Raw genomic sequence first — 15,728 nt, forward strand, 5'->3', positions numbered from 1 at the left:
GTCCAGCTAGCTCACAACACTCAGTCTTTCTTCTCCAGTTTCTAGATCCACTTCTGCCCATGGAGAAAATGTGCCACGCCGAAGAACCGCCGTGATAGTTACAAGCTACTGTACAGAACCTGGGGTGCATGGGTCAATTTACCCCAGCTCCTTGTCCACAGTAAAAGATGATGTTCTAACCGAGGGGCAGCTGCTCCATCTCTGCCGATCCTATATATGCAGGCCCAAATGCAACGAAAAAACCATGTCTGACATTCCTGATGCACGCGCCGCAAGGCATTCCATTCTTTTTTAATTAATTAATACTTTCCACTCGTTTTCAACCATGTTCGGCAAAGGAAAAACTTCCTCGACCGATAATGGTAGCAAAGACGAGATAGTTTTGTTACCTGTCCAATCCAAAGCCGGCATTCTCCGCGTGACAGAAATCGAGACAAAAGTCCACGATCCAGAAGGTCATCAAATCCCCGTCGTACAAGATGCTTCAACTACATTCGACCTCCCCGATAACCATCCCAACAAAAACGCCATCGAGGTACTATGGTTACCCCGCGGCTCGCACAGCTCCGACGATACCGGCGAGAAAGTGCGTCGTGCGCTGAATAATGAAAAGGATATGACTATCCTGGGATGCTGCAAGCAATTCCCCAAAGCGATCTTTTGGTCGTTGCTTCTGTTCTTGACTGTTGTTATGGAGGGGTATGATAAGAGTCTCGTTGCGGGGTTTGTGGCGTTTCCGGCCTTCAGAAGACGTTATGGTGAAGTCTATGAGACGCCGAATGGACCTATCTACGAAATCTCGCCGCTTTGGCAGACTGCGCTGCAGGTTTCTGCTATTGCGTGTGAGGTTATTGGACTGTTGCTGCATGGTTGGATTACATACAGTATCGGGTACAAGAAGATGATGCTTATCAGTCTGGCTTGGATGTGCATTGCTGTCTTTCCGGCTTTCTTTGCGCATAACATTGGTGTTCTGGTTGCTTCTCAGGCTCTTTGTGGTAAGTAACACACATTCACTATGAATATCCTTTTACTAATTATCATCAGGTATCTCATGGGGTGTTATTCAGACTCTGGCTGCTACATACGCCGCCGAAGTTGTACCCTCAGCCATCCGAGCCTGTCTTCTCAGCAACGTCAACATGTGCTGGGTCATCGGTCAGCTCCTCGGTACTGGTATCCTCCGTTCCCTCGTCCATAATGACTCGGAATGGTCCTACCGTATCCCCTTTGCTCTTCAATGGGCCTTTGCCATCCCTCTCCTCATCGGCATCTGCTTCGCACCCGAGAGTCCCTGGTGGCTCATCCGTCGTGAGCGCAAAGTCGAGGCTAGACATGCCCTTCAACGTCTCACCAAGCAATCCCAGCTTGATATTGACGACACCATCGCTGTCATGGAACACACCAACCGTATCGAGCGCAAGCTTAACTATGGTGGTTCATCCTACATGGATCTGTTCAAGGGTGCGAACCTTCGTCGTACTGAGATTTCCTGCATGGTTTGGTCTGTCCAAGCTCTTTGTGGATGGATCTTGACTGGTTATGCCCCGTACTTTCTCGAACAAGCTGGCTTTGACTCCTCTCATTCGTTCAGCTTGTCTACTGGCATGTACGGTATGGCTCTAGTGGGAGGCATTATCTCTTGGTTCTTGCTCTCTCACATCGGTCGTCGAAAGCTATACCTCACTGGTCTTGCCGCTGCTGTAGTTATGCTTACTGCCGGTGGTGTTCTCTCTGTCGTTCTCGACGGTAAGAAGGGTCTCAACTGGTCCCTCGGCGCTATCCTCATCACAACAACCTTCCTCTACAACCTCAGCATCGGTCCAACATGCTACGTCATCGTCGCCGAGATCCCCTCCACACGTCTGCGCGTTAAGACCATCGCTCTGGCCCGCGTTGTCTATAACGTCTTCATGATCATCAACAACGTGATCGTTCCGCAGATGCTCAACCCCACAGCGTGGAACATGCAGGGAAAGTCCTGTTTCATCTACGCTGCTACTGCTCTCCTTTGTTTCCTGTATTGTTATTTCCGTCTGCCTGAGACCCAAGGTCTTTCATACCTGGAGCTGGACATGTTGTTTGAGAAGGGTGCACCGACTGCTAAGTTTAAGGAGTTGCAGCAGAGATTGGCTAACTCGGCTTACTTGACTGTTGATAGGGCGGAGCGTATGAGGAATGCTTGGCATGGATGGCTCACTTATTCTTAACATTCTTTACTATTGATAGTTACTTCCTGCAAGGAATATCAATGTCTATCTCATTTATTCTTGATAATGTTAATTTTGTTCGAATCGCCCGTGATACCAGATATAGTATGACTTAAACTGATTCAATTACCAATACGTAAATGTAGTAGTCTAGCTACGATCCTGGGCCTGCCCGTCGGTGCCCAGCACCCATTCCGAACAGTCATATCAATCCGGTACCAGCAGACTGACCTAATCACTGCTCAGAGGATCCAATACCATCCCATAAGATATTACAGTAACCATCTAGTTGTCGCACTCAGCTGCAGCATCATCCTGACCAGCACCAGCTGCACCTCCCGTCAAGCTTCCAAGGAGGTTGTCCAAGATACCACGCTTAGCCTTGGCCTTGCAGGCTGCGTTGTCGTTTTCGTTTCCACCAGCCTTGGCGCCATCCTGAGCATTGTTACCGTCCTGAGAAGCGTCGTCACCAGTATTGTCACCTGCTGCTGCATCGTCTCCATTGCCAGCGCCTGCATCTGCGTTGTTGCCCTTTCCAGCGTTACCTGCCGCATCCTCGCCGTTGTTGGCATTACCACCATCTGCAGCATTGTCATTTCCAGCAGTATTGTCATTTCCAGCAGCATTATCGTTACCAGCAGCATCGTCATTGTTTGCAGCGTCATCCTTGTTGCCACCTGCATTATCGTTACCATTGTTGGCGTTATCATTACCAGCATCTCCATTGTCGTCTGCGTCATCGTTCTCGGCATCATCGTTGCCGTTGCCGTTGCCGTTGCCGTTGCCATTACCGTTACCGCCCTGGTTGCCATTTCCATTACCATTCGTCTGGCCATTGTTGTTTCCGTTTCCGTTGTTGTTGCCATTGTTGTTACCGGCATTACAACCCTGAGGAGCATCAGTCGCCGCAGCATCCGCAGTAGTAGTAGCAGCCGCCGTCTCGTTAGCGGCTCCAGTCTCAACTACAGCGGTAGTCTCGGCAGCACCAGCATCTTGGGTGGCGTTGGCAGCGTCAGTCTGAGCCTCGGTGGCAGCGGCATCAGTTTGGGTTTCAGTGGCAAGAGTCTCGGTGGCGGTTTGGTCAGCGCCGCCGTTCTGGTTGCCGTTGTTGTCTCCCATGTTCTGGTCGTTGCCGTTGCCGTTGCCGTTATTATTATTCTGCTCGTCTTCATTCTGATTACCGCCCTGGTTGTCGTTCTGAGCGTCGTCCTGGTTATCATTCTGGTTGTCGTTCTGGTTGTTTCCTTGGTTTCCATTGTTCTGGTTACCCTGTCCGTTGCCTTGACCGTCTTGGCCTTGAGCATTGTCTTGTTCCTCCTCCTCGTCTTGGTCATTCTGGTTGTCTTGGTCTTGGTCTTCCTGATCTTGGGCATCGTCTTGGTTGTTCTGATTGTTATTGTTCTGGCCGCCCTGGGCGTTCTGGCCTCGCTTGTGATGGGGCTACATCATTAGTATCGAACACTGACAAAGGCTAGCAAGTTGTGACTTACCATGCGTGGTTCAATTAGGCCCATCAAGGGTGCACCAGAAACAGGAAGGGCTGCAGCAGCCATCAAGGCCTTCTATCATTAGTAACCCTGGAGGAGGATACTGAGAGAAATCACTTACGGCATACTTGCCAGCCTGAGCTGGGTTTGGCCGTCTGTCATTTGACATGGCCTGGGCGGCGAGGATGCCGACGACAACATTTGAGAAATACATCTTGATTGAAGGAAGGGATGAAAAAAGTAATTCGGATCCAAGCAAGAGAAAAGGAAGAGAGAGAAAAAAAGAACAATTGGAAATAGACCGCACAGCAGTTGAATAGAAGAAAAGAAAGATTGCGTCAAGCAATCTACAAAGTCTGAATGGATGATGAATTGAATAAACAGATTACCCACAGAGAAAAACAACCTTCTTATAGAAGTATCTCGATCTCATTACGCAACCTCATACGATCTCAAAATAGATCTACCGAAAAGCTTGTCTGCAAACAACGCTGAGACACAAAACGCCAAGCCTGGTTCGTTTGCAGTATCAGTTTACCCAGGAAAACGCGTCGCAGTTTTAGAACAGAGAGATCTACAGTTAAGCTTTCCCTTGGCGATTCGAAACCCTAGTGGAGAGGCTTGATCTGGAACTCGGATGAGAAGTGCCCCGTTGTTGGTGGTAGGGATTAGATGTTTCAGATGGGGTCTAGATGAGGAGGCAGAACATAGTGGGTATCGGATTTCTCCGGTATGCGAAACTTGGTTACGCAAGCTTCGACGGGTAATTCCACAGATTATCGATAAAATCAATTGGAGTTTTATTATGGCGCCCAAGGTTGAGCGACATTCTCACACCTCGGGCTTCGTGTCATTGGACGATGGTTGAAGCCCGCGTATACCGAAACTAGGGAACGCTAGATCCGTGCAGGACCAGCGTTTCAGCACAATGTTACGCTGCAGGGCGGCAAAGTAAATGTCAAGTCATGTTTATTTAGGTGCAGAGGCTCAATTGATCGTTAAATCGTTTATGTGGATGCTTAGTAAAAGAAAGTATTGCAAAAATTCCAGGACGGGTATCGTCAACTACCACTACATCATCAAACCCACTCCAGCGAGTAAACCCAGAGTTACACCAAGCACGCTCACAACACCTCCTCGCGACGGAGCACTGTTATCAATCTCAACAGGGTCATCATCGCCTTCCTCATCATCAGTTCCCGTTTCAGTAGCATTCTTCACATCTTCCTCCTTGTAAATCAATGGTATAGCTGGCACAAAAGTACCAATGCCCCAGTACTCTGCAACTTCAGTCGGGGTCAAGAAAATGTCATCCAGGGTAGTTCTAGGCTCATCGGTCGCAGAGGCCAAAGAAATTAACTCGTTCCTGCCGAGTGTTGTGCCATCAAATGTACTGATTGGCACCATGCTGTTGCTGCTAAAGACCAGACACATCTCAGAGTAGGTGTACGATTGGGTCGGACCAAGTGTGGAGATACAATGTCCGTAGGCATCGGCCTGATAGTCACTACATTCATTAGATAGATGTTGAGTAGAGGTCATCATGTACTTACGATGGACAGCAAAAAGCAAGTGTCTCAGAAGGGTCCAGGAGTCCAAGCCAGAACTCTTGGGGAGGAAGAGGTCGAAGGGCCCCTCCAATATCGCCCCACGTAGGAGACGCAAGTGCGCCAGAAGCACTCGACTCATCACCATCATGCTTAAGGGCGCCCACGGTACGCCATCCAGAAGGACAAGCAATACCTGGCGAGTAATAGACGTATTGGCCCTGCACCCACTCAGTAGTCTGGTGAAACACATCGTCTCTGGCACTTCCGCTGGGAAGGCAATCGCCGAATTCCGTCGTGCCACATGTTGGGATGCCACCGATATGTACAGGATCACTTGCGTTGACGAAAACAATGTGATCTGTTCCTGTCGCGCAGCTCGATGGGGCGGTGAATGTTGTTGTCAGAGGACCCAAGTTGTGGGCGCTGTATCCAAAGAACTCTGTAGCGGTAGGCATAATGGATGAATAAGAGTGTAGAGACTGGCAATAGAATCCAGCTGAAGTTGATGAGGAGTAAGGCTAAGCGAGGAGGGAACGGAGACTATTTGACGATCCGGGGAAATGCTGCCAAGTCCAAATTTGCCATGCGCGCCAAGCGAGCATTACTTGTTTGAATGTCACTAGACGCGAATATTCTCCTTTGCTAATGGGTTGCGCTACGTCAAGCGCGCTTGGCGGCGAGGCGTTTTGCCCCATGGGGTTCTTGGCTGACGAGCTGAGGTCACGTTTCGAGTCCAAGCGCAGATCCTTTCGGTGATTTCTCTACGGGGGACCTATCAGCGAGGGTTTTGATGGATGAGTTGATGGAATTGATTGCTTGCTTGTCTTGGTACCTGAATCATGGCAGTGGTAAGGCATAACGCTTGCGTTCTACCAAGAACGCCAACTGTTGAGGGCATTTCCTAATGTGGAAAGCTATGCGAAAACGTTTGATCTTCCTGGCTTTCACACGGGTTTGATACCGAATTTTGTTAGACGTTGGATCAGGCCATTCCAGCTTGGATTGAGCTAAGGCTCGGCTAGCCAACAGAGCCATCTTGGTATGCGGCGGGCAGTAGACAAGTTTGGGAAATATTGCCAACAATGATTTAATTATGATACCGAATAGGATGTTAAGTTCCAATGTGTGTACGGTGATCTAAGATCAGAACAGCAGTGGCGAAAATTCACACGTTCAGGAAAGCCAGGAAAGCGGTCAAACTCTGACCTGAGAGTTTTCAAGAACTGTGCCTTCTAATGGTGTGCTGAATATTGTCAACTATGATAGACCCTGATTGACTTTTAATTGCCAGCTGTATTCAGAAATTATCGCTGGTAACCAAAAGGTCTTGGACTTTGCGAACCACAATAACAATAAGAGAATGTTTCAAACAGGGTAGCTGAGCTAACCGGGTTTAACCTAGTACAGTACCCCATGGCCAATCACGTCGGTTTTGTTTAATAACAGTCTGTCATTCTATCCACAGAGAAGGGATTGTAATAAAGTTTTAGTTTACATATCAGGTTTCAGAGACATAGGGAAATGATATAATGGAGTAATACCACTTAGAATTTATGCTAACTTCTAGTGTGTCGGTTGCAAAAAGACCTTAGTGAATTCCAGCCAGATAGGGATGATAGGACCACGAGAAACTCAGGCAGGCATTCTGAAGCTTGGCCAGTAGAGCGTTGACTGCTTATCGACGCAACTAGTACATATGTCCTCTTGTCGCTGTATCCCACACAATAGAAACACGCATTGATGATGGGTTGCTAGTAATGTCCAGAGTGCAAGCATCGTCCTACTAACTTGTTAATCCAGAAAGTAGTGTAACTAACAGGAGGAACTTACGAATATGGACAAGTCATGTCAGCTTTTTCAGTACTGAGGGCGGTCTTGATCTCGACATGCTTAGGCATCTTGACCATCTTGTCTTCAGACATGGCCGCAGCTCGGTGAGGCCAGTCGCAGTCAGACCCCTGACCTTTGCAGCAACGGTCAAACCCACTGAGGTGCTCAGAGATCGAGCTAGCCTTGCAGTCGACACCAGAAAAGACGCCTTTGAAGTCGTTGCAGCACTTGTGAGTTGCGCCGTTGTTAGGGTTGCCCTTGCTGCCGTAGCATCGACATGCTTCTCCGGTGGCAGAGAGCAGAGCAAGAAGTGCGAGCTTGTGGATTTGCATATCGGATAGTGTGGGAAGTTGTGATAGATCGATCGTTTGATGGAGATGAACTTTGAGGATGCTTTTTCTTCAATCTTAATGGGATGCCAAGACGGTTTTTATAGACCTCTTTTCCATCCCAACCACATAAGCACCGTTCATTGTATGAACAGATTAATCCACGTCACGATCCAGACCCTGGGCCATTCGCCTCTGCTCTTCCACAATCTTAGACTGTTGGTTCAAGCCATGTCTATCAATGAGTTGTTGGTCGTGAACGTTATTTCGCTGTTCCTACTGGCCATGTCTGCGGACTTCCATGTCAACGACGAATCGGTGTGTGGCCTATCTGAGCCACTGTCCCGTAATAATTGACTGTTGGTTGACGCCCTGCACAGCTAATGTTGTAATTTGCAGATGGCACAAATCAGGAGTACTTCAACCCGGTGCCAGTGATTCGCGAAATGTAGGTATCTTGGATACTAGGATTAGACACTGTACCCAGTATAGTAGTCCAGATGCGATAGTCAGTCCATCCAAAGAGATATCCCGGACCCGCAGTCGCTTCGTTAGCTACGCTTTGACCCTTAACCGAATCAAAGCACAGTGACATCCGTTGAAGGACCCCCAGCAGCATCGACATGGAGCCCACTTCTTCAGATTCAAGTGCCGAAAGTTACAACATTCTAGGCAACCTGGAAAATGTATATATACTATTTGCGAGTTTCGTGAAAGATAGAATGATGCAAAAAGGATAAGCTATTGTGAACAGCAGGCCATTTTCTGAGTGAGTCGCTTCCGGGCCTTGATTGAACGGTCTCGGCCTTCCCCCCTGCACAACAGCCTGCAAGTCAACCATTTTCGGAAACTCCTACGGTAATCTGTATCATAACAAGGGTACAACCAACAGACTCATGTCAAAAGGACCGAGACCTTATAGGACATCCTTTGAGTTCTCGGCAAAGTTGTGCCGTGTGATATGGGGAACCGGATGACCTGGAACTTTTCAACGAAATCATCACTGGTATGCACTCTAGGCTTTCTTTCCATCTCGACAGACAATAAAGGTCATACTCTCAACAGCAGGGTCTTTCGCGTTCTATTCCATCAGCCATGATATCACGAACCGACTCTAGAAATGATACTGACTTTCAATGTAGTCATGCATCAACTATACTTGTCATTCTTGCAACGGTAGCGACACAATATCAGTTCAGGAGGGAGCAAGAGATCTGGTCAGAGATCATATGCTGGGCTTGCCTACCCCTGATGGTTAAAGCGAAGTCCATGCATCAGAAATCTACTCCGACTTTGCCTTTCAGTGGTGCCATTCGACCAGCTCGACCTTTGTTCTTGTGGACCGTTGCCGGCTTCCTCGGCATCTCGTCCATCTGCCGAGCAGAGACGAACTGTTCAAAGTTAATGGTGAGTACACTGATAGCCAGCCTTGATTGACCTCAAATTGCTTGTTGGTTGCTAAAGACTTTAGCCTGCACTGACTCCGTTGCTCATCCTTGTCTGGAAAAACAGCATGCCTCAAGCTAGGTACAGGTCTGGTGAAACGCTACCTGTTCGCTTAGCAAAAGATCCTATTGCGGCGTCCTTGGTTGCAGTTTTCCAAATTGGAGCTATCCCAAGTTGGAGTTACAGAGATCTTGTATCGTCCGGTGTCAGTGTTTGCGCTTCATTTGCAGTTTACGCGGCCTTTTTGTCGGGTTCTGGACAGCAATACATACCGGCGTTACCGCCTTTCGAAAGTGTTGTTAGGTCCCTTGCCCCTAGGGTTATGGCTTTCCTTTTTATGGGGCTGGCAGTACGAGTCTGGGTCCTCGGTTTTCCACCCAGCGACGTCATACATGCGTTATCATTGGGCGTTATGAAAGCTCTTTCCTGGAGGTACATCGCTCTGACTGTGAGTTGCTGGTTGTGTCTTGAGAAAGGAGAATCGACGAACTTGACTAATCCTTGCAGGCGTCTTGGACTTCTTGGGTAGTCGAACCAATTCTGGTCACGTTTAGCTTCTTTTCGACCCGTAGCCCGATGAGCTTCGAGACAGAGTGTCAGGCTTTGTTCAACGTTTTTGCGTCATTACTATCATTAGTACAACTCAATGGATGTTTTGCAAATGGACAAAGGCTCAAGTGGACCCTACATGCCTGTGTGCTTCTTCCTTTAGTCCCATATCTCGGGAATCTGGTATCTATCTACAACACCCAGCACAATGCTCCAGCTTTCAGTCACCTTGAACCGCATCCCGCTCAGTCTCCTGCCACCCATTCGAGAAATAACTTCCGATCCATTTTGAACAACCAGTCGTCAACATATAAGGCCGTCTATCAAGAGTACCAACGAAGGTATACAATGGCGCCACCACAGGGATTTCAGGAGTGGTACAAAATGGCGAGTCTAGCAAACTCCCCCATTATTGATGAATACGACTCTATCCATCATTCAATAGCACCATTGCTTTCCATAAGCGGAAAGCAGATTCAGGAGACAATGCTCTATACGTACCAGCAACGTGGAGCCGATTTATGGCTTTGCCAGTTCTCAAGCGCCACGTCAAATACAAAATGTTCCCATCCGTTTCGGGCTTTTGATAGACACATCTCACTATTGTTTAACACACTTCTGGCAAATGTCACTCACCTTCCTGACGTCCAATTTCTTGTCAATCATATCGACGAGCCAAGAGTCGTGCCTCAGATCCACAAACCAGCATCCTCTCCCTATGGGTCCATCGCTATCCAGGACTACAGCCACAAGCCAACGTGGGACCTATTGACAGAGGTTTGCCAATCAGACAACAAACCAGCAGATGGAATAGACGATACTTCATATTTTGGTCTACCTTTCATTGCTGCTATATCTTCGGCGAAAGACTTATGTCAACACCCTGAATACAGCCAATGGCATGGCCTTTTTGTTAGCCCTGTGTCATTCCGCCCCATCAGAGGTCCGGTCCCCGTTTTCTCAACAGGTACACTATCTACAATGGGCGATATTCTTTTTCCCAGTCCTGCCTATATTGAGAAAGAGTTCTGGTACGACGCATCAAAGGATATTGATTGGGAGAAAAAACAACACAATCTTTACTGGGCTGGTTCGACAACAGGCGGCTATGCGAATAAAACCAACTGGCCGCTATTCCATCGTCAACGATTTGTTGAGATTGGTGAGAATCTAAAGAATCAAAACTATTACCTTCACAAGACACCTAATGGTATCAAGAGAGTGATGTCGCCCTTTCTGAATGGCAGATTGTTCCACATTTCCTTCACACGCATATTCCAATGTCCATGGAAAGTCTGCCATGACCAACATGCCTACTTCAGGACGAGAGCTTGGGCAGATAAGGATGAGGCTTTGAAGTCAACGTTAGCCTTCGATATCGACGGCAACGGTATAAGTGGAAGGTATTATAAGCTACTTGCCTCTAATTCTGTGCCACTAAAGCAGACACTCTTGCGGGAATGGCATGACGATCGACTTATACCCTGGTTACACTATATACCTGTGAGCCAGAGTATGGAGGAGCTACCAGAACTTGTATTCTACCTGACATCTACAAATGCAGGTCGCGAGCTATCGAGACAGATAGCTGAGGCTGGTAAGGAATGGTACTCCCGGGCCTTTCGCGAAGTCGATCTCACTATATATACCTACCGCCTTCTGTTAGAGATGGCGAGACTTCAGGACCCGCTACGTGAGTCGGGGAGCAGTTAAGACATGTGAATTATAGAAGTTAGCCCTTGCTTTATCCTAAGCATGTATTACTACTATTGTTATTTTAGCTTAAAGAATAAGAACAATATTGGCTTTAAAAAAGAATTATAGTATATTAGCTTTTTGTAAGATATTTAATTAAATTACAATAATTTAGGTTAAGTGATTTTTAAGTTACTTAACGATCTAAAGTATCTTACTTCTAGGTAAAGAGTAAGTAAATTTAATCTTAAACTTTAATACCTATAGTATTTATCTGTAGTAATAGATCCTATACTACCTAAAAGTACTCGTTCTTAATAACCCCTTCTGCTTTTGCCTTTATTAGTTCTGCTGTAAAGTCTTTTAGAAACGAGTTATTCTTTTCCTCAGTAGTTCGTTTCTTTTCTTCCTCCTTAACCCGTTTTCTTTCTTCCTCCTCAGCGCGTTTCTCCTTTTCCTCAGAGCGTTTCTTTACTTCCTTCCATTAGTATATTTCTTTCAACATTGCCTATTAAAAGGGTTTCAGGTTTACTTACCATCAGCACGACATTGGTCCAATTTCGTCTTGTACTCATCCCTTTGTTCCTCGCAGGTCTTTGGGAAGGGATCCTCCGGGAAGGGGTCCTCTTCTTTAACCTTCATCATATAGGTGTAACCATTGTAGTTAGCTTCCTTGCCGTAAGGATAGCCAACTATGCACATCTTCCTGCCTTCATGGTAGGTACAGACATCATATCCGTTAGGTTCGCAGTGAACAGCGCATTCGTTGTGGCTCATCACATTATCATAACGTGTGCCATCGCGGTATTTGTTGCATTGATACTGAACAGTATAGCCTGGGCTAACATTGACTTTTTCGCCGTCGACGCAAGCTTTCTGGGCGTTCACCATGCCCATAAAAGTAAGGGATGCATAGAGGATGAAAGTCTTCATTTTGGTAGTTATGTTTAACTGAAGAAATGAAAAGTTGTGCATGTGGAGTATAGTGAATGTAAAGAGAGAGTAAGGACTGGAATTGTTTGTTGAAAGAATGGTGATGAATACTAAAAAACAGCGAATGATTTCTGTCTTTTATAGATAGAACTGCATACATATAGCCGTCTTAACCTTCTCTCAGTACGTACTCTAAGGCATAATCGTACCTTATTCTTTCTGTTTAACTTGGTATTAATCTTAGACTATTCTACATTCCAGAGGAACCCAGCCTCCTACTATGTACTCCTCCCCCTTGGTTATAACGAAATGAGCTTTAAACATAGGTATCGAACGCAGATCGACTTACTGAGACTACCCTAAGATTACCCTGAGATAAGATCTGAAACGGTTTCAAGACTCAGCTTAACGTATGTCGGGGTCTCCATCCGCACTTTGACTTTTGTGTCTCGGCTCTTCTCCTTTGCCCACTAGGGACGGAGATTAACATGTCTGTCAGTTGCCAATAGCCGCGTTCTTCTAATATTACAACTGACCATTGTAGTATCTTGCTAATACCTCTGTCTTACTCATTCGTCGTCCCCGATGCTCAATCACATATTGAAGGAGGCGTCACATTAAACATCAACATGAATAATTGTCTTGCGGCGGAAATGCCGGAATGGAATAACATTACGTTGGAGATTTTGTACTTTCGGGCTTTCCGCTATTGTGTTAATGGGTTTTAGCTAGAATAGGGACGTTATGTACGCAATGTAACGGAAAGACATCCTTTGTCTTTCATCCACTCGGGTAAGTTCCGTTCATTCATTTAATCTCTATTGTTCTGTGGTCTTCCATCTGTAGGTGAGTGTGACTTTCACAGGAGTAAGGCTACTACGTTCAACAACATTCATGAAATCCAGTCAGGTGTATGGCTCCGGGGCTAGTATCGGTTATCTGTCGAGTGAGAGTATAGAGACAAGAAAGAAGATTTGTCAGTTGGGATGCTAGCAGTGAATGCCAGTTACTCTATACACTAGGGGGAGTGACGTGGACAGGTATGTGGCGTAAAGGACATCCCTACAGAGATAAATCTGCTTCGATGATTTTTCTGGACATTCTCAGTCGGTAGACAGGACAATAATAGACTGGATCAAGACTCGTGGCTGGTTAATTTACAAGACATAAGGCTTGCCCCTCCTCTACGCCGATCGCAGTAGCAGCCAAGGGCGCAACCTGCCACCTGACTTCATACCTTCTTGATGCTGATTTGTTGCGGGAGCTGGTGAGACACGGCCGGGAATATTGGTTAGAACGGGCTAGTAGCATTCCATTAACTGAGAGTTCCGTTTGTTATTACTGTAGACAGCGCCTTTCCAAGACAGTATGTACCGCATCACCTTCCAGTGTATCAGTAGCCTGTTTACAATTACGTCAGTTTAATATGTGCAGCTGAGGCTGGCTGACAGGCTCTAGACTTGCGGTGTGATGAGAGTGGTTCAATTTACAGGATCATGCAAGACAGAATCTCTGGATCCTCAGAGAGGCAGCGCAATCGGGGTTATGTCTATTTAAGAAATTGCGCCTTATGTTTCACATGTGACTCTAGACTCAAGTTGAAGTAGCAGACACGGGGAAGTGTGATGGAAGACTTGTGTCTACTGCTCCAATATTGGACTTTCATTATTGTAGGGGCCAAAACTAATTCTAATTTAGTAAGACATCACAAGTATCATCTGAAGGACATCGTATCAAGCCTACCTCTTTTAATAATTAAAAAGGATAATGATAGAGATGAGCAACTAGAGGCGGGGATAGCGTAGCCGATAGGCTTCCAGCCAGCCACAACTGTACACACCGCTGGTAATGTTTTAAACTCACAGTTGGCTAATGCATCTGAATAAAGAGCCGTTTCCGCCGTATGCAGGATTGGTCGAATGAAGGATTCTCCTGCGGATCCACAGGCGCTAACCAAATTCATAAGTTACTACGGTACGTACAGTACATTCAGTTATTAGCTGCCAGTTGTGACGGACCAGCCCGTCAAACGCCGCATTACAAGGTTACATTCCTCTAGTCCAGATCGGCCCGCTTTTTATAGCTGTCAATTGCTTAGCTTTGACAGGTAGTTCTCAAGGGATAATTACTCTCTACAAGATGTCTTATCAAGCAGGGTGAACTGTCATGTCTCCACGCCGCTTAGCAGCAAGATTTGTTTGCGGTTATTTGGGATCATGCGCCGGTGTCTCTGATCAATTTGTTATGAGAAAGAAAATACTGCTAGTTCCAAATAGCTACAATTGCACTTATGCAGTGTGGTGTAGTGCATTAGATCGTAGAAATGCAACTAGTTGAGAGATGGGAAGAAAAGCTTGATTAAAATTAATCTACATAACTAGATGTGATATAGATCACAAGGTGAAAGGTATAGCTAGGCTCCAGAGTCTGAATCTATTGGACGAGCTCCCATTCTTCTCCGTAGCCAATGGTCTGGGTGACCTGGATGCCCTCAGATTCACCAGCCTTCTTAGTATCACCAGCCTTCTCAGGTTCACCAGCCTTTCCTTGAGCAAGGAAGTTCTTCTTAAGATCACCATAGAACAAGCTACCACTGCGTCCACTAAGGATCAGTTCACCATCATCGTTTGTGGTAACATATCTCAATCCCTTGCTACCCATGGCGCCGAGGGAGATGGGATCTTTGTCTATCACGACAATGTTGTTTTTCTCGCCATTCTGCTGTCCAGTAATACGGATAACAAAGCGAGTGCGACCCGTCTTGGTAGCGTAAATCATACCATCACTTTCGAGCCAGTAAAGGTCCTTAGTGGTTTTTGAACGAACGTAGTATCTTACAATACGTCAGTAAGATAGAGATACACAAGAACTGAGGGTGTACATACGCATTACCGCTTACAACATCGGTCCTCGGTGGTTGGTGGAAGGTCAAAGGAATCCTGGAATCCCGATCGTACATCAGATTAAAAAAGATCTTGAGCGAAGCGTTCGGAGCAAGGCTCCAAACTGTCCCATTGTTGTAAGTGTAAAAGTCGGGACTTAGACGCTTGACATCGAATTTCTCGGAAGCCTCACGCCACCATTCATCAACGGCTTCCGGAGTGGGAGCCGTGATGAGCCAACGATTCGTCGCTTCGTTGGCCGTCTAAAGAGTCGAGCCAGGACACTAGAGCCTTTTGGATTGAACGTGTTCTGAGATTCTGAGACTTACCCATTTAAGAAATGCGTAGTAGACCATGGTGGGCTTTAGGAATCGTTTGAAGTGTAAAGTGCTGAAGGTTGGTGCAAGATAGAGAAGGTTCTGGGAATGATGAGATGGGTTGCAGTGTGCGGTAGATGATGCTTTATACGCAATTATGGATTGAGCAGCGGCCGGTAATCTCAGATAAAAAGGCACAAGCCTCTGTCGTAGCCGATATCGCAGCCGATAAACCCTACCATAGTGCTATACACATCTTCTGTTTAGGTCTTTTGAATTCCCCAGCTTCAACACGTTTCATTCTTATTTCTTAGTGCTTATAAATGTCTTATAAAAGCACGGAGTCTGCTTGCTATTCTTAAACAAGAACTCTTTGCATAGAAAGTGGCTTGCTGAGCATACTTGTAAGTATTTTGTAGTGGAGTAATTACACCCCCCTGGGAGAAGATAACATGCGGAGAATATTTCTTAGTTAAACGATCTGCATAACTAATATGTAG

General features: G+C 46.4%; 7 protein-coding genes across 7 annotated transcripts; 2 read left to right on the forward strand and 5 right to left on the reverse strand.

The window, feature by feature from the left end:
* Positions 1 to 248: 248 nt before the first annotated feature.
* On the forward strand, positions 249 to 2,297 carry B0J16DRAFT_280972 (uncharacterized protein). The gene is made up of 2 exons (XM_046123922.1): positions 249 to 998; positions 1,048 to 2,297. The coding sequence occupies exons 1-2, from the start codon at positions 326 to 328 to the stop codon at positions 2,208 to 2,210; spliced, it is 1,836 nt and encodes a 611-aa protein (XP_045990617.1). The 5' UTR covers positions 249 to 325; the 3' UTR covers positions 2,211 to 2,297.
* A 198-nt stretch (positions 2,298 to 2,495) lies between these two features.
* On the reverse strand, positions 2,496 to 3,911 carry B0J16DRAFT_392912 (uncharacterized protein; the record flags this gene model as incomplete). The annotated part of the gene is made up of 3 exons (XM_046132034.1): positions 2,496 to 3,650; positions 3,701 to 3,769; positions 3,819 to 3,911. The coding sequence occupies 3 exons, from the start codon at positions 3,909 to 3,911 to the stop codon at positions 2,496 to 2,498; spliced, it is 1,317 nt and encodes a 438-aa protein (XP_045990618.1).
* A 617-nt stretch (positions 3,912 to 4,528) lies between these two features.
* On the reverse strand, positions 4,529 to 5,702 carry B0J16DRAFT_367970 (uncharacterized protein; the record flags this gene model as incomplete). The annotated part of the gene is made up of 3 exons (XM_046130174.1): positions 4,529 to 4,633; positions 4,787 to 5,204; positions 5,251 to 5,702. 3 exons carry the CDS (start codon positions 5,700 to 5,702, stop codon positions 4,529 to 4,531), a joined length of 975 nt encoding a protein of 324 aa, XP_045990619.1.
* A 1,025-nt stretch (positions 5,703 to 6,727) lies between these two features.
* On the reverse strand, positions 6,728 to 7,600 carry B0J16DRAFT_410419 (uncharacterized protein). The gene is made up of 2 exons (XM_046133146.1): positions 7,078 to 7,600; positions 6,728 to 7,027 (listed from the first exon to the last, which is right to left on the reverse strand). The coding sequence occupies exons 1-2, from the start codon at positions 7,407 to 7,409 to the stop codon at positions 6,880 to 6,882; spliced, it is 480 nt and encodes a 159-aa protein (XP_045990620.1). The 5' UTR covers positions 7,410 to 7,600; the 3' UTR covers positions 6,728 to 6,879.
* Positions 7,601 to 8,369: 769 nt separating this feature from the next.
* Positions 8,370 to 11,137, forward strand: B0J16DRAFT_280977 (uncharacterized protein). Its single transcript, XM_046123923.1, has 3 exons — positions 8,370 to 8,813; positions 8,878 to 9,300; positions 9,360 to 11,137. Exons 1-3 carry the CDS (start codon positions 8,502 to 8,504, stop codon positions 11,112 to 11,114), a joined length of 2,490 nt encoding a protein of 829 aa, XP_045990621.1. The 5' UTR covers positions 8,370 to 8,501; the 3' UTR covers positions 11,115 to 11,137.
* A 257-nt stretch (positions 11,138 to 11,394) lies between these two features.
* On the reverse strand, positions 11,395 to 12,029 carry B0J16DRAFT_315275 (uncharacterized protein; the record flags this gene model as incomplete). The annotated part of the gene is made up of 2 exons (XM_046125236.1): positions 11,395 to 11,570; positions 11,633 to 12,029. The coding sequence occupies 2 exons, from the start codon at positions 12,027 to 12,029 to the stop codon at positions 11,395 to 11,397; spliced, it is 573 nt and encodes a 190-aa protein (XP_045990622.1).
* Positions 12,030 to 14,462: 2,433 nt separating this feature from the next.
* B0J16DRAFT_379434 (uncharacterized protein) lies at positions 14,463 to 15,267 on the reverse strand (the record flags this gene model as incomplete). Its single annotated transcript, XM_046130998.1, has 3 exons — positions 14,463 to 14,862; positions 14,915 to 15,174; positions 15,241 to 15,267. The coding sequence occupies 3 exons, from the start codon at positions 15,265 to 15,267 to the stop codon at positions 14,463 to 14,465; spliced, it is 687 nt and encodes a 228-aa protein (XP_045990623.1).
* Positions 15,268 to 15,728: the final 461 nt, after the last annotated feature.

Source organism: Fusarium flagelliforme (genome assembly GCF_020744385.1).
Source record: "Fusarium flagelliforme strain FIESC 12 MPI-CAGE-AA-0113 chromosome Unknown B0J16scaffold_1, whole genome shotgun sequence".
NCBI classification, from domain to species: domain Eukaryota; kingdom Fungi; phylum Ascomycota; class Sordariomycetes; order Hypocreales; family Nectriaceae; genus Fusarium; species Fusarium flagelliforme.

Excerpts from the sequence above, each read along its gene's own strand:
- B0J16DRAFT_280972 (XM_046123922.1), top strand. The coding sequence starts at position 326 with ATGTTCGGCAAAGGAAAAACTTCCTCGACCGATAATGGTAGCAAAGAC. Across the intron at positions 999-1,047 it reads TGCTTCTCAGGCTCTTTGTG|GTATCTCATGGGGTGTTATT; the intron begins GTAAGTAACACA and ends AATTATCATCAG.
- B0J16DRAFT_410419 (XM_046133146.1), bottom strand. The coding sequence starts at position 7,409 with ATGCAAATCCACAAGCTCGCACTTCTTGCTCTGCTCTCTGCCACCGGA. Across the intron at positions 7,028-7,077 it reads GACATGACTTGTCCATATTC|GACGATGCTTGCACTCTGGA; the intron begins GTAAGTTCCTCC and ends ACAAGTTAGTAG.
- B0J16DRAFT_280977 (XM_046123923.1), top strand. The coding sequence starts at position 8,502 with ATGATATCACGAACCGACTCTAGAAATGATACTGACTTTCAATGTAGT. Across the intron at positions 8,814-8,877 it reads CGAACTGTTCAAAGTTAATG|CCTGCACTGACTCCGTTGCT; the intron begins GTGAGTACACTG and ends TAAAGACTTTAG. Across the intron at positions 9,301-9,359 it reads GGAGGTACATCGCTCTGACT|GCGTCTTGGACTTCTTGGGT; the intron begins GTGAGTTGCTGG and ends TAATCCTTGCAG.